The sequence below is a fragment of the Lissotriton vulgaris genome, chromosome 1_2 (assembly GCF_964263255.1).
Source record: "Lissotriton vulgaris chromosome 1_2, aLisVul1.2, whole genome shotgun sequence".
Lineage (NCBI taxonomy): Eukaryota > Metazoa > Chordata > Amphibia > Caudata > Salamandridae > Lissotriton > Lissotriton vulgaris.
This window is the reverse complement of record NC_141686.1, coordinates 349938490-349956286: the sequence shown is the minus strand read 5'-3', so window position 1 is coordinate 349956286 and position 17797 is coordinate 349938490. Positions and strand designations below refer to the sequence as shown.

General features: G+C 44.8%; 1 protein-coding gene across 1 annotated transcript in view; it reads left to right on the top strand.

The window, feature by feature from the left end:
* LOC147736765 (uncharacterized) overlaps positions 1–17797 on the top strand; it is a 63627-nt gene that overhangs the window by 25790 nt on the left and 20040 nt on the right. The window contains exons 2-3 of the mRNA XM_086953471.1: positions 11848–13096; positions 13508–14063. Coding sequence (XP_086809597.1) covers positions 11879–13096; positions 13508–14063 — 1774 coding nt within the window. The 5' untranslated portion in view covers positions 11848–11878. The remainder of the gene's footprint in view (positions 1–11847; positions 13097–13507; positions 14064–17797) is intronic.

The following is a 17797-nucleotide window of genomic DNA, read 5'->3' as shown; positions in this document are numbered from 1 at the left end:
GGGGGCCTCTGTTGTATGATGTACCTTGCCATTCCTTCCCCCCTGCATAACCTTGCCTCATGTATGTCTATACTGGTTAGAGTGAGTTCTATTGCTAGTCCTATGAGACCCCGGGGCGTGACGTATCCTAATGCTAAGCTCCTGGTGATTATGTGTTCTAGTCCTAGTCCGAGGTAGCTCCCAGTTGTTCTATGTTCTAGATGCTAACTCCATCATGTGCATCTTCCTGGCAGTGGTCCCTTGGCTCTGCTCTGTACCTCCTTCCCTGTAACCCCTGCCCGTGCCCCTGGCACCTTGTACAATGTGTGATCCTATGTGCCCTGCTTAATACAAAGACTATTTTTATATATACTTTGCGTGGAGTTCCTTTTGTGGGAGGCCTGGGATGTTGCTGTTGGGTGCGTGCGCAAATGCTTCACACGTCCTCCGAGATAGGCCTGACTGCCCGCGCCGCGTTACCTAGAGGGCGAGCAGGGGTCGACTTTACATAGGAGTGGTGGTCTCTGACTGGCTGTGGCGCAAGCCCTGGCCGGCCGGGGGTCCCATTTCCTACACTCCAATATCTGTAATTCCCCTATCATTCCGATTCTTAAACGTACTGATCCCAATGCACCGCCAGTATATCGGCTGGTGATTGATTTACGAGAACTGAACAAATGCATTGTACCACAGTATCCTGTGGTTCCCGACATCTCATCCTTATTGACTGCTATTGATTCAGAAGCGACGTTCTTTACTGTAATTGACCTCAAGAACGCCTTCTTCGGTGTACCCATTGATCCAGAGAGACAATATCTCTTCGGTTTCAGTTTAAATGGCCGAAGCTTCAAATTTTCACGCGCACCTCAAGGATTCACAGAAAGCCCCAGCATCTATAGCCAAGTGCTAAAAAGACAACTTGACTGTATCCAAATGCCAGTTAACACTGCCTTACTCCAGTACGTCGATGATCTGCTGATCACCGCACGAAGCGAACCTGAATGTGAACAAGCATCACTGACAGTTTTACATTTTCTGGCCGACAAGGGACACAAGGTGTCTCCTTCGAAGCTGCAATTCTGTGTTCAGCAAGTGGTGTACCGCGGGCCTTTATAGGCCTCACCTCGTACTGCAGACAATGGATTCCTCAGTATGCATTTCTAGCTAAACCACTGATACAGTTGACAACACAGGAGGCAGCAACTGTCCTCCCTTGGACTCAGGAACATACACAGGCTTTTGAGGAATTAAAGAAAGCTTTATGTCAAGCACCAGTTCTAGCGACACCATGTTACAGCAAACCTTTTACACTTTTTGTTACAGAACGTGATGGTACAGCGTTGTCTGTCCTCACACAAGATCAAGCAGGTTCACATAAGCCTTGCGCTTATTTTTCAAGTACATTGGATCCAGTGGCCCAGGCTCTGCCTGCGTGCTTAAAATCAGTTGCAGCGACAGCCTTAGCAATCAGACAAAGCGATTCAATAGTATTAGGACACCAGTTAACAGTACAAGTTCCACATTCTGTAGAAGTCCTTCTAAACCGAACACAGACTCAACACCTGACTATAGCACGACTGACAGGTTATGAATTGACACTATTCCAGCCACACATAGAAATCAGACGCTGTAACATTCTAAATCCTGCCACATTGTTACCCTCGGTTATGACAGAGTCAGCCCCGCATGATTGTATAGAGATCATTAATGCAGCAACAAAGCCCCGACGAGACTTAACAGATGTTGCACTGACCAACCCAGACCTGACACTTTACGTGGACGGTTCATGTATGAGAACAAGCACAGGAGAACTAGTGGCCGCATAAGCAGTGACCACCGAAACTGAAGTCAAAGAAACACACCGTATTGATATACTGTCCGCTCAAGCAGCAGAGCTTATCGCTCTGACCCGAGCCTGTATACTAGCCAAAAACAGAAATGTTAACATATACACAGATTCACGTTATGCTTTCGGAGTTGTACACGACTTCGGAACATTATGGCAAGAACGAGGTTTCTTGACCTCTCACGGTGCCAAGATCCAACACGGTCCCCTCATTCAAGCACTGTTAGAAGCAATACATCTGCCTTCAGGCATATCCATCATGAAGTGTAAAGCACATACTAAAGTTACAGACTCTATTTCCCAGGGTAACGACCTGGCAGACCAAACAGCAAAACATACCGCATTGACTCACACCCAGACAACTGATGTGACAAAGACAATAGTACCGACACATTGTATGACAGTTAGGGATCCCACACTAGATGTAATTGATATTCAGACACATGCTACTCCAGACGAAATCAAGAAATGGACTGAACTAGGAGGGGTCCAGACAGATCAGGGATGGATGACGAAGGGAAAATCTACATGGTTTCTCCCCGACTCTATGGTTCAAGTCATAATAAATACAGCACATAGCCCAGCACACCTGGGAGAAAAAGCTATGTTAGACAGTTTACAGAATCTCTGGTTCAACAAACATTTACGAGCAGCAGCAAAACAGAAAGTGCGTACTTGCATGATCTGTTGTCAGTTCAATCCAGGTAAAAGCGTCCCTGTAGAGCAAGGTGGATTTCATCCTCCCGATCACCCTTTTGAAGTCCTCCAGATGGATTATATCCAGATGGAACGTTGTCGAGGATTCAAGTACGTCCTCGTAGTTGTTTGTGCACTTTCCCGTTGGACCGAAGCATATCCAGTCCCAGATTACACTGCCCCGACCACTGCCAAGCAGCGGGTTCGAGAATTCTTCCCACGGTACGGCTTGCCTCGTATCGTGTACTCAGATAACGGACAGCCATTCTCATCCGAGCTCATGAAGCAGGTTTCACTCCTGCTAGGATATCAGTGGAAATTCCATTGCGTCCGACATCCCGAGGCCGCTGGCCTTGTAGAGAGGCACAACCAGACACTGAAAACCCGTCTTGCAAAAATATGTAAAGAGAAAGGGGTCGACTGGATAGTCGCCCTGCCAGTTGCACTATTCTATATGAGAATGGTCCCACATTCGAGATCAGGGCTATCCCCGTATGAGGTGGTCTTTGGCCGGCCACCAAATATGTGGGGGACGCCCATGCCTAAGAAAATAACCGATGTCGACTGTAATATGCTGACAGATTACCTTGCCTCCTTGATGTCTGCACTCCAATCATGTCGTTCACAGGTTGCCGCAGCTTTTCCCGACAACACTGACGTGAAGCCACACGATGTCCGTCCCGGAGATACTGTCCTGATACGTAATTTTGACAGGAGGAGTCCGCTGGAGCCCCGTTGGCAGGAGCCGAAGCTCGTCCTTCTGACCACGAGGACTGCAATCAAGGTCGAGGGCCGCAAGGGGTGGATCCATACGAGTCATATTAAAAAATGTAATGAACTGTTGCCAGAGACTGACTCTTCCACCCCCTCAAAGGACTGCCCCGATTCTAGTGACTCTAAGCTTCCCATGGTAGAGAAAACTCCGCAAGAGGAGTATAAATTAAAATTGCGGTCTAGCAAGTCAGACAGTTTAATTGTTTAAGTCCTCCCCTAGGTGAATCGGTTAAATAGTTTCTGACATGTATCCCCTAGACCCCAATAGAGAGAGAGATAGAGAGAAACAGATCAAGAAGCAACGATATTGCAAATCTCTCAAAAGTTACTGTATTGTTACCTTATGGATTATGTTTTCTTTAAGTCTTACGATTATTGTCACAAGTATAATTTTGCATATCTATTTTCCTATTGCTACACGTGCACATTCTAATAATACTGCCGAGCATTCTTTTAGTGAGTTACCCCCTCACGAGTTGTCTTACCGACTTGCGCTGCGCAACAATACATTCATTAGTATGTTACATCACTCTCATCAGACCAGCAACGCTACAAATTGTTGGATATGTGGCCGACTCCCTCCCTACCAGAAATACAGGGGAGTTCTGCCCCTCTTCCCGTACCCGTTCACACACAATGGTTCATGTGGAGCCTGGTTTAGTTTGATTAATGCCTTAGATTCAAATTCCGTAGTTTATCAGGGAAACTGGGTATGGGGAAACCTGAACACAGTTCTGCATAAAATGTGTTATCCTGACAAAGAGGGACTTCCCAGAAGGACAGGGACTGATCTAGAAAATGAAATAAATGGATTAATGAAGATTGATATATCATGAAGGGTCCGTAGGGAACAAGGAGGGAATGAGGAAATATAAATTTTATGGTCAAGAAATGTTCCCTAACGTGTACCCCACCGTCTCCATGTACGAGCTTAAAGTGCATGTAACTTCCCTCCTGTGCCAGCTATAAAGACGCAAATACATTTGCGTCCAACGTTAACATGTCCTCTTTCAGATCCACCCTGAATGGGTCGGATATTCCGTTCCTAAATATGCCTTGCCACCGTCTTTGTATGGTGCACTTTCACGTATTCCTGGCTCTGTGCGAGTTAGGCCCTGGTTTCTGTCACCGAGCCTCTTTTCAAAGTCATCTCTGCCTCCTGAAACTGCAACGTGGGATGCCCCCCCCCGTGAACTCTGTCCTACTCCCTGCGAGGCGAGCGGAGCCTGGCTCGGCCTGCCTGCCTGCCAAAGACAGTATTTTACCTTCACGTTATCAGTATAGCCAAGCTCAGCTTCCCGAAAACACATTCCAGTCCAGTAGAATAGATAAACAATCCCCGGCTGCAGAGCAAAGGGCCCGGCCTCTCTGTCTCCATGCAAGTAATTCGTAGCTCCCGTTACCATGGTAGGCCCATGGCCCCCTCGCTTTATACACAGGCACATATGCACGCAATCATAGTCAGTATAGGATAGCCTCTGCCCAAGAGACCTTTCCTTCTAGATAATATGGTTCCCAAACATCAGATATCCGATATGATATAGGAACGAGTTGATCTGACATGCCAGACTTCTGTCTCTTTCCTCTAGTGTAAATGTCAAGTCCCCTGCACCCTCCAGCTTTACGTCAATCACACGTCATGCAGCTGCGCGCGCATCCAGACCTCAGATTTCTGCTGACATTGCAAGATTCTGCCATGTACCCACCCACTTGTGACACTTTCATATGACGTTTCTAGCACACACCTCTGTACACGCCCTAGTTCACGCCTTCTGATTACGTATTGCTAACACATGTGTGTTTTTATCTTGTTTCTCTCAGCTGTTACGCCTTCTGCATTGGTTTTCATTATGTGCATTAAGTATAAAAGTTATGTATTGTCAATAAAGTATGCTCTATCCCTTCCTGAACCCCAGTGGTGTCAGGAATCCGATATCCGGTTCAAGAACCATTCCTTTTTAAGGAATAAAACCCCTAAGAACTCTAACACCACGGACTCTGCGTCTTTCTTTCCGATTGAGTTATTTTTTTTTTAAGTACTTACCTGCATAGAAATTAGGACGGTAATTAAATATTTACCACACTTGGCATGTAGGGCTGCTGACATTCATATCGCCCACCCACCTCCCCAGTGCCTGTCGCAGCTGCAGCATTCACTCTTTGCATGGACATCTTACTGTACTATACTCCATCTCTGCCACAATGGCGAAAAACAATCTGAGGATGGAGAGGATGCCCATGCGCACTGTAGTCCGAGGGAGGAGCCACCTATCTTGTGATACTTCGAAGACTCTTCCAGGACAACAATGTGCAATCATCCGGACCCAACACTAGGCGGCGATCTATGCACAGATATGAATGTCAGCAGCCCTACATGCCAAGAACAGATGCATACTGGTAAGTAGCATATTCCTTCCAGTGTGTAGGTCTTTGTGCCTGGGGATGAATTGTGTTACACATGTGTGTTTCACGTGTGTTTGAAGATGTGGTTAAGAGATACCTGGTTTGTTACATTTATCCATTTATAAATGAGGTGTGAGGCTTTACAAGTGAGAGTTGGAGTTTGTGTCACATCTGTGAGTATACAGTTGAATGGAGTTTTTAAAGAGCAATTTCTTTGTGTGCGTGTTGCAAAATTTTTGACAAAGACAAGCCTGTCTGCCCCTAGGCATGCCTGGCCGCATCCGCTGGGACGAGGAGTCGGGTAGTATCAACACTTGACTTTACAATTGTAAGTCTTTCGCTAATCCCATTACAAGTCAGTTTTCATATAGATTATACCCCCTTGAGTGAACATGCGTTTCAACACATCAAATTTAATTTCTGCATGGAAAGATTTCAACCATCTCGCATACCGGAGGGTCAAATAGACACAATTAATCAAAAATGTATAAATTGAACAAATACAAATAAAATTGAGTGGTTTTCGATAATAAAGGATATCCTGGCTGAATCAGGAAACGCTTCAACGAATAAGATTCAAGCCTGGTCTCTCTTCTTAGGGAAACTAAAGACGAAAATGAAAGTCCCAAATATGAAGGACAAAAGACCCTGTCCAAATAGTAAACTCCCGAAAGAGGCGCAAGATCTAAGAAAGGCCTTACGAAGAACACAAAACAAGCTACAATTAAATAACACAGAAGGACGACTATTGGAGACATTTCTCCTACAAAGAAAAGAATACAAAAAGAAGGTCTGGGAATTCAAAAAAAGGAAAACTGAGAGCTTTTGGTCTAAATTGCTATTTAGTATTTAGCATCCAAACTCAAATACATTTTGGAAGATAATAAATCAATTGACTAGACATCGAAACACCTTAACACCGAATGTGCAGGAAACGGAATGGGTCAGCTTCCTTTCTCAAAAATTTAGAGAAAACTTACCAAAAGCCCCATGGAAACAATCCATTTCAGAATATCTGAAAAAAATGAACTCGGACGAAGAAAGTCGCAGTCAGTCCTTAACAATGGACCTACACAAAACATCCACACCAGTAGTAAATCATGTCATCTACTCGGCAGAGGAGATAGCAAAAATAATTTAAAAGGGTAAAAGTAAGTAATGGGGCTCCAGGGCCGAACGGCATTCCTCAAGCGATTTATAAACACGCACCAAAATACTGGAGCTCTCACTTCGAGAAACTCTTTGCCGATGTGCAGATCAATAACCAAGTACCGGACAGCTGGCAAGGCTCGATAATAATAACCATATATAAAGGTGGAGAAAGAACAAACCCACTTAATTACAGATTAATTGCATTGCAGGACGTTGAAGCTAAATACTTTGCATCATTACTTCTGAAAGACCTGGTAAACTGGTCCAGAGAAAGAAACCTGATTCCAATTAATCAAACTGGATTCAGAGAAGGGATTGGAACAACTTCCAACATCCTATCTATTATAATGGTTGCCGAAAAATGCCAGCGTGAGAAACAGGACATGCGCCTGTGTTTTATAGACCTAAAAGCGGCCTTTGACAGTGTGGACCGGAATCAGCTGTGGGCAAATTTAAAAGCATGGGGAATACCAGAGCGTATACTGAGGGGTTTGTTATTATTTTACTCTGACACCTGGACACAAGTAAAACTTGGGGACGGTACCTGCCTATCGAGAAAAATGTAAACTACTATCGGACTAAAACAGGGTTGCGTCCTGGCACCACATTTATTTAATCTGTTCATATCAGATCTCTCCGGAAAATTAGATAACAGCAATACTCACTCCCCGAAACTAGGCAAGCTAAAACTTACTCACCTAGCGTATGCAGACGACATTGTGCTATTGAGCTTAACAAAAGTTGGATTGTCGAGGCTTCTAACAGAACTTTCAGATTTCCTGTTTACAAACAAGTTGGACCTTAACTCAACAAAAACAAAAACAATGTTACTTACTAATCGACGAACCGCACATCATAACATCTGGCTAGAAAGCAAACTACTGGAAAAAGTATCCTACTATAAATACTTGGGATACTACATAGACGACAAGTTATCCTTAAAAGATCAGAAAAATTACATGACACAGAGAGCGGGGGCCTTAATATTTGCATTTAGCTCATTGGCAAAAAAGTTGGAAGGACCATCACTGAGGCCTCTCCTGACTGTGATTGCTAGCAAAGCTCTGCCCACCTTATCTTATGCCAGCGTCGCAATGCATGGCAAAGATTCTGATATCCTTAATAACCTAATAACAAAACTCTATAAAAAGGTTCTTCAACTTCCCAGTTCAGCCTCACCAGCGCAAATGCGATTAGAATTCGGTCTAATGAACGAATCACTGGGCAGACTTTATACTTACATAAAGGTGTGGTATCGAATTAAGCAAAGTGCTAGTGAAAACAATCTCAACAAATTTCTATGGCAGGAACTAGAAACGCAAACAATCGCAGACCAACAAATTCTTGACCTGTGCACTGGAGACAACATGTTCTTCTAACCTCTGGAATAAAAATTTGCCTTTCATATAATTCAAGCAGGCGCTAAATAGAGCTGCCAAACTTCACTCGTTGCTAACAGATAAAGGTATTTTTTCCTCATCACTCCCACTCTTGGACAGTGCAACAATTATAAAACCCTTAAACCGGCGGCTTACTTGGACACAACGTTTCCCATTTACATTAAAAAACGACTAATGGCCTTGCGTTTTGGCAAACTTCCTACTTTAGCCGACGAACCATCTTGGAGGCACATTGAGTCAAAAGATTGCCGTCTCTTTGGAAACATAAAAGAAAATGTATTCCATATAATATGCCATTGTAAGAAGCTGTACAGGGAGCGAGTAACTTTGTTGAAGAAAGCCTTTCTGGAAAAGAGAATACGTACGTGCAGGACTGCTATTATTGGGGGCCTGGATCCAACTGATCCCCAAATGAACTGCAAAATAATAAAGTTTTTGCTAGCTTTTGAAAAACGCTTGAAAGCAAGCACTTCCATAACAAATTAATATTATTAAGCCCCTTTAGCACTGCGGACTAAGCCTGAAGGAAGTCTCTCATTTACATATGTAAATACAAACTAATGATAGTTTTTTTAAGGTTTTAGGAAAGATAACGATTGAAAGTAATTTTACTGAAATTTTATGTTTACTGCTTTCGTTTTTTTTTTGTTTTAAGCTAACATTGGTCAAACGCTGTAAATAAATTTGTTATGGTTATTATTAACTAAAGAATAAAATGAATTATTATTAGAGTCAGGTAGTATCCTCAATATTTCTCATATTCAGCATAAGATCTATTGTCTTTCAGGTACACAGATTTTAGTACCCCTCCCTAGGCAAAGATAAAGTGGAAATACTCAAATTATTAGAATCTTCTAAGCCAGATATCCTGTTCTTAACTGAAACCTGGTTGTCAGAGGGACCTTCTCCAGATCTCCAGAAGCTATACCCAAAGATGACCAAAAGAGAACAAGCTCAGAGATAGGAGGTGAGATAGCAGCAATTATTCACCAGTGGATCCACACATCTCTGAAACAAATTACTCAAACTGAAGGTGTAGATCGACTTCCCTTTTCAGTTTTGGAATTGATGACCTGAACTGAGACTCTAAAGATAATGAATTGGCTGAGAAAATTATGTTGAATTTACACCAGCACATCACATGCTCAGGTCACATAAAACTAAATCCATTGGATCTGATCTGGGCGTATAATTTGAATTGATCAATATAATCATCCTTCCTTGCATGTGGTCCAATCATTATTTGATCAGCATTTGTATTCCGGTAGATTTTTCTAACTTGATCCACAGGCAGGAAATGAAACCATACACACATGGCGATACATTAATTCAGAGCCAGTGTTATCAACACTTTCAAACACCTCCCCCCCTTACCATCAATTGAAGATATTCTCTCAAAAGAAAAATAATTCACTGTGTGGCTCAGACATGCTAGTGGCCTACACCCCGCAAATCCAACAGCGTGTTATAAACCGCACCAGACCAGTGTCCTGGTACAAGCCAGATTTAAAGGAGGCGAAGCCTGCATTGCGTCGACACTGGCGGGAAAGGGATGAGCTTATAGACTATAAAGGGAAACCCGTTCCATGCAAAGTCCTTTTAATAGGCAAATAATACAAATACTTTTTTAATATCCTGAATGATTTGTCGCCCCCAGATGAAATGAGAACTTCCCTGACTCCTATCGAGGCATTCTGTGACAATTTAAATACTTAACCGCTTAACTGCAGCGGGAATTCCACCGTGGTGCGGCCGTTTAGTGGAGTGGGCAGGGCCGCCGCGGCCTACCGACGTGGGCAGCACTACGGAGATAGTGCTTGTGACGGCCGGTGGCCAACGAACGCATGGAAGGGGTTAACAAAAAAGTTATTTAAAGATAGTATAAACCATTACAGCAGCAGTAGTTCTTAAGGTAAGTATGAAAGATCACTACCACCCTATCCCAGTTTGAACAAATAAGATCCATGAATTTATGATCAAGGTCAAATCCGGGTCACCAACTGACCCTTGCCGCCCAGCAGTCATAGAATCTCTGACCTCATCAATCAATCAATCAGCATTTATAAAGCGTACCCCAAGGATATCTGGGCGCTGAGGGTGCTGCGTCTCCGTCGAAAAGCCAGGTCTTGAGCAATCCCCTGCAGGGCATTTTCATCAAGCTGTCGCTCCAAGCGCGTTTCAAAATGCTGTAGAACTCACGTTGCTGAAAACCAGGGAGAAGTTCCGGATATAACCAAGAATTATAGGTCAATACCTCTTCTCCCTTAACCTGCAAAAACTATTGATCAGAGAACTGTCAAGAGGTTCCAGGCTTTAAAACAACACCAGCTCTCAGTTGCTAATTCTTATCAATGGAATTATTAATGATGCAATTTGATAATTACTCGATGAGTTTGAATCAGCTAAAACCGTATGTGGACAAAACCGAGATTGTAATTCTAAAGAATAAGACCAATCTTTGGAACCAACTTTACTCTCCAACAAAAATGAGATTGTTACCGAAGCCTAAACCCACAGCTAAAAGCCTCTGAGTGATAATCAATTGTAATCTTAGCAAGAACCAGCTGCTGGAGCAGTAGGATCTAAATGCAGATTTATGCTGAAACTGCTTCAGAAACTAACCCCACTCCTCCCACTTTAGACAAAAAAATCAATAGTGGTGGCCGCAGTCCTGTCTAGATCACATTATGCCAACCGAGTATATGTAAGAATACCCAGTATCATCATTCATAGACTGCAAGTAATTCACAGCGACGCAGCTTGTTTACTACATCATCTTCTGAGGTGGGCTCGCGCCACACCTATATTGAAATAGCATATCCCCTCTAAGACCCTCTGCCTCCGCCCTAAAGGGTCGAGAGGTCTAGCCCCTCACTTCATTGCAAACCTGGTGGAAATGCATACACCCATACAAAACCAGAGATCGCCTCACTTGAATTTAGTTTCTATTACAAAATTACAGAGTATCAGATCAGGTGGACGCAGCTTTGGTATAAGCTCCTTCCATTCGGATCTCTCTCCCGGCGAAATCCATTTGAATCTAACTCCAAGTGTTTTCCTAGAAATCTGACAACCCACAAACCTATTCAGACTAGATTCTTCCCCGTTAGGGTTTGTTTTCTCCTCTTTTATGTATTTCTGATTCAGTGCCAAGAAACCCCAGGTTGAACATGCTCTCTTTATGTGCAATGACATAACAAGCATTTTGTAGATCCTGTAGAGGTTTGGTATGTTGGCGCGTGCTTCAGTCACTTCCCCGATTATTGCAGAAGAGAGGTGTACAGTGCAAGTGAGGATGATATTGCAGTCTTGTCTGCTAGGGTACTATAAACCTTTGATTGCTGCAAAGCTGTTACAATATTCTATTTTTTTCGTAACTGTGAAATTTGAGCAGACCAAGAAACAGACATAGCGTTGGAAACACATTTCAAATCTGTGCCTTTCATAATATATGAACTACGTTGTGGGTATTGTTAAATTTTAATGATTTAATTTTTTTCAGGCTTTAGAAGTTCGCAATTCTCTCTGATCAGGAGTATTTTGACCCAGCTGTCCTGTGATAATGTGTTGTCTTGTCTCTTTTCCTCTTCTCCGCAGACACTTGAGACTTGAAAATCAAAGTACCAGAATGGGCAGAAGACGGGCTCCAGCAAAGAAAGCGAATGCGCAGTGTTCACGTGAATCCATAAGAGCCACAGTCCCATCTTTACCTCTTCATGACGTCTCAGTTTCAAGATCCCGAAATGATGCTCAGAGGGACCAGGACCTGGAACCGCTTTCGGAGAAACTGCCCCACATTATCCTTTTATCCATGCTGGAGGAGTTGGAAGCCAAACTGGATAACTTGCTGAATACTGTGAAGGACGTACCTTCTAGAGTCGCTGGGCTGATTAAGAAAATACGGATAGAAAAGGATCAAGGTTCCCTAGATAATTCTGGAGTGACTTTGGAGGTGGTCTGTCCAGTGAGCATTAGAAATTGTGCTGTTAGCCGTTCGCCTGCGACACCTCAACTGGACAGGCCAGGGGATCCGAGCTTGTGTCTTCAGACAGTGTTTTCTGATCGGCATGCACCAAAGCAGGAGTGTACGCTCTCTTCTCCGACCGATATTCAAGTGTACCCAGAGGAGCCAAACCTTTGTCTACAGCCAGTGTTTCCAGATCGACGTCACCCATGGGAGGACCAGTGCTTGCAACCTGGGTTTCCAAATGGAAATGGACTACAGCAGGATTGTACTCTATCCAGGTACCCTCATACAGATCCTCCAGGCAGATCACTGGGGGCAAACCTATATCTTCCCCCAGAATTTGTTGTTGGCCAGACACCAGAGCAAGACCAGAGCATACAGTCAACGTTCCTAGAAAAGAGGGAACCAGATGAGCACCTGAAGCAAGAACCATCCCCATTGTCTACTAATAGCTGGGAACAGCAACAGAACCTCTGCCCACACCCACTATTTCCTGAAGGACACAAACCACAGCAAAACCATGGTGTAGAAACTATGCTATCAAATGGGAAGGGACCTGATGATCCCTTGGAGGAAGAATTGATGTGTTTTGATTTCCAAGATCCCCAGGAGAACCGCAGCCTACAACCTGTGTCACCTGATGGGATGTCATCAGACGAACACTTAGAGTCTGGGCTATTGTCCTTTGATGAGTTGGGGTCACAACAAACCCAGTGCCTACAGCAACACCTATGCTTGAAGCAGGAACTTCCTTATGCACAGGATCCAAACATGAACTTCGAGCTAGAATCAATGCGCCCTGAAGCACAGGAACCAGAGCAGAAAGACAAGCTAGAACAGACCTGTTCAGATGCACCGGGTTCAGATCAGAACAATACGGTGGACCAACTACACACTGCTGCACTGGATCAAGAGAGCGAATCAGTGCTTTCTGAAGCACAAAAAACAGATCAGAACAACACGGAGGAACCACTGCACACTGCTGCACTGGATCGAGAGAGAGAATCAGTGCTTCCTGAAGCACAAAAAACAGATCAAAACAAAACTGTGGAACCACTGCACACTGCTGCACTGGATCGAGAGAGAGAATCTGTGCTTCCTGAAGCACAAAAAACAGATCAGAACAACACGGTGGAACCACTGCACACTGCTGCACTGGATCGAGAGAGAGAATCGGTGCTTCCTGAAGCACAAAAAACAGATCAGAACAACACGGTGGAACCACTGCACACTGCTGCACCGGATCGAGAGAGAGAATCGGTGCTTCCTGAAGCACAAAAAACAGATCAGAACAACACGGTGGAACCACTGCACACTGCTGCACTGGATCGAGAGAGAGAATCGGTGCTTCCTGAAGCACAAAAAACAGATCAGAACAACACGGCGGAACCACTGCACACTGCTGCACTGGATCGAGAGAGAGAATCGGTGCTTCCTGAAGCACAAAAAACAGATCAGAACAACACTGTGGAACCACTGCACATTACTGCACTGGATCGAGAGAGAGAATCTGTGCTTCCTGAAGCACAAAAAACAGATCAGAACAATACGGTGGAACCACTACAGCTAGAGGAGCAGGATTCAAATCTGAAGTACACGCTAGAACAATATTGTACTGATGCACAGGGTTCAGATCAGAGCTACATACTCAAACCACTGCACCCTGAATCACAGCATCAACATCAGAACTGCAATGCAAAACTGCTCTGTCCTGAAGAGCGGGGTCAGCCTGTGCCCCCATCATGCTTAGAAATGGAAACAATTACTGCAGATGAAGATGCCCCCTCAGACTCAATGGAGACAGGACCAACACAGTCACCTTTATTGCCGTCCAGAGCCACACTAGGTATGTGTTTTGCTATAAATGGACACACTGAGTGCACTAACACATGTAACCTCTTTAGAATGCATATGTGCATATTTTAGTAAGTCTCCGAGGGGATTAATATGGTTTGGGAGGAACCACCTGAGAGATAATGACCCCCAGAGTACACTGGGTGCAGATGTGTCCCTGCACTCTCCTCTGTATCCACACAGGACTGCATCCTTCCTGTGCAGAAACAGGCCTGGTTATGGGACTCCTCATGAGACAAATAGGCCAGTAGCTCTCGTCCTTCCTTTCCTTTTCCTATTCCAGGCTGAGGAACTGGAAATCGTGCAATTCATGGGAGGAATTACTGGCCAGAATCACATGTAATAGTCTGATACAAGTAATGTGGCGTTTATTGAGGATAGTAGACATGCACAGTCTAGAGAGGGAACTGTGTGTTCGAGGCATGTGGGCTGCTGAATTCATATCTGTGCATAGACCGCCGACTAGTGTTGGGTCCGGATGATTGCACATTGTTGTCCTGGAAGAGTTTTCGAAGTATCACGAGATAGGTGGCTCCTCCATCAGACTACAGTGCGCATGGGCATCCTCTCCATCCCCAGATTGTTTTTCTCCGCCATTGGGTTCGGCTGTACTTTCCTACTCTCCAAGTTCGGAATCAAGAAAACTTCTTAAAGGGCCAAAAGGCCTTCGGATACCGTCGGTATTGTTAAGCGCTCGGTGCCGATACACTTTTTACATCTCGGTTGCACTCCAGTCGTCGGGCCGTAAGGCCTTCTCGACACCACGTGGACCGACCGTCGATGGAACGAAGTCCGTTCAAGTACTGCCCTCAGTGCAACTCAAAGTTCCCGCACACAGACAAGCATCCAGTGTGCAACAAATGTCTGTCTCCAGATCATAACGAAGATAGTTGCCTGACCTGTGCCCAGTTCCGATCAAAAAAGACTATTCGGAATCGACCGGCGGCAAGTCTAGAAATGCAACGATCGGCGCCGGAGCCCGATAACATCTTCGGGGACGAAGAAGATCTAGACAGCGGCGAAGACTCAGGCCTTAACGACAGACAATACTCGGAGCCCGACTCCGAATATTACCCCAAAGAGGAAGAACTAATCGTCGATCTCGAAGACTATGATCAGGACATTGTAGCAGTTAAAGACGACTCCGATGACGGCGAGGGGCGAACCGTGAGTACACCGCCCCATATAGACACTATACCTCTATCAGAGACTCTGGCCAAGGCATCGCCAGCAGGCCTTAGCCAAGACCCAACTACCTCGTTTTACAGCCCCGCCATATCGCCCGGCTAAGAACATATCGAAAGAGCCCTCTGAGACACGTCACACAACATCGGTTCCATCGAAACCGAAACTTGTCGAGAATAGAGTCTTCGGACCGAATTACGTCGAACCGAAGGTATCAAAGCCTAAAGGCGTCGACCCAAAGGCCACATTACCCTCGAAACCAAAAACCGGCGAGCCGACATCGAAGACAAAAGCAGTCGAGTTGAGCTCCAAGTCAGAGGCCGTCGAGTCAACTTCGAAGCCAAAAAACGTCGATTCGACACCAAAACAAAAACCCGTAGAATCGACCCCCAAAAGGCCCGTCGAATCGAGCAAATCAGCCTCAAGTATCGACAAGGGGAACAAACCAGTCGACGACAGAACAAGGCCTACGCCCAAAACTAGCGTCGAACCGAAACCAAAGGTGGACGAAAAGAAATCGGTTGAGCCGAAGCCCATCGACCCAAAAAAGGGCGTCGACCCGAAACAGCAGGCTCCAAAACAACATAAAGAGACTATCGAACCGACAACACCGCTCGGTTCGAAAAAGTTGTGAAGCCAGCAAAGGACGTTCAACCAACAAGACCTGTTGAAAAACAACCGAAAGCGATACAAACACCTAAAACGGTCGAGGTACCAAAAACCATCGACCCGAAAAAACAAAAAGCAAAGGTTGTAACACCAAAAACAAAAACTGTGGAAGAGGAGCTTCTTCACCCAGATCCCTCCACAGATAGCAAGTCAAAAATCTACATTGATCCAAAAACTGGTAAAGTGACTGTCTATACTAAAAAGAAAAGGCCTCTACCAACTGAAGACTTTTCCAAGATCCACCTAAAGAAAAAGAGAGACTGTGCTTCCTCTCCTATCCTCTTTCAACCTATCACTCCTGCTATGCCTACTACTCCTTATACACCAACCTCACCAACACGCTCTGACTACAACCCTGATGAAGATCAGGACGCAGATGTAGGTTTTAGTTACCCACAAAACCCAGATACAGAGCCAGACACACAGCCATGGGGTGCAGGAGGGGAACCAGACAATGAAGGGATTCTGCCCATTACAGACCCTGCAGTATACCCTACTAAGCCATCACCAACAGAGGATACAGTTGCATTTAATTCTCTGTTAGATAGAGCAGCAACCTACCACAATGTAGAGATGCACTCTGATGCTATTGAGGAAGACTTCCTATTTGATACACTTACAACATCTGAAAGACACGTTAAAACACTCCCAATGCTAAAAGGGGTGTTAAAACACGCAGGTGACATTTTTAAGGACACTGCTAGAGCCCGGGTCATAAACCCTAGAATCGAGAAAAAATACAGAGCTGCACCTATAGATCCTACATACATCAAAGGACAGCTACCCCTAGATTCCTTAGTGGTGTCAAACGCACGTAAGCGTGCAAACTCACAAACTACTGGTGAGGCTACACCTCCAGACAAGGAATCTAAAATATTTGAGGCATCAGGCAAAAGAGTGGCGGCTCAGGCAGCAAACTCCTGGAGAATAGCCAATACACAGGCCTTGCTGGCCAGATATGATAGGGCGCACTACGACAGTTTGGAAGAAATTCTCCAACACTTGCCTGATCCCTACAAACAGCAGGCAGATGAACTCATACAAGAGGGAAAGCTCATCACTAATGCATCCATTAAGTGTGCACTAGACGCAGCAGACACAGCTGCCAGATCCATTAAAATACCAGCGTGCTAATAAGGCGACACGCATGGTTTCGTATATCAGGCTTTAAGAATGAAGTCCAATCTACAATTCTTAATCAACCAATTAACCCAGACTTTTTATTTGGTCCAGCTGTTGATTCAATTCTGGACAAAATGAAAAAGGATGCAGAAACTGCAAAATCTACGGGAGCACTTCAGTCCCAACAACACCGGTGCTCCTTTCGTCGCTCCAATTATAGAGGAGGAGCGCGAGGAACATCACAGCAATCCTCCAACTACAAAACTAACACACAATCCACATTTAACAAGAACACCAGCAGGGGTGGTTATAGAGGAAACAATACCAAAGGCAGAGGTCGTGGAGGCAATGCAAATAGATCCTCCACTAACACAAAGCAGTGACTTCTTGACACTCCCCTCCAGACCACATAACACCAGTCGGGGGAAGAATACAACAATTGCAACAAGTCTGGTTAAATATCACCACAGACAAGTGGGTCAGGCAAATTATCCAACATGGCTATTGCCTAGAGCTCACCTCAACTCCACCCAACATACCACCCGTGCAACGCCCTATGTCACAAGAACATATAACATTACTTCAGCAAGAGGTCATCAGTATGCTGCAAAAGGGGGCCATAGAACCAGTCCCACTGCAACATCAGGGAACAGGAGTATACTCCCTATACTTCCTAATTCCAAAGAAGGACGGGTCTCTCAGACCAATATTGGACCTCAGGCCCCTCAACCTCTACATTCTGTCAGAGCA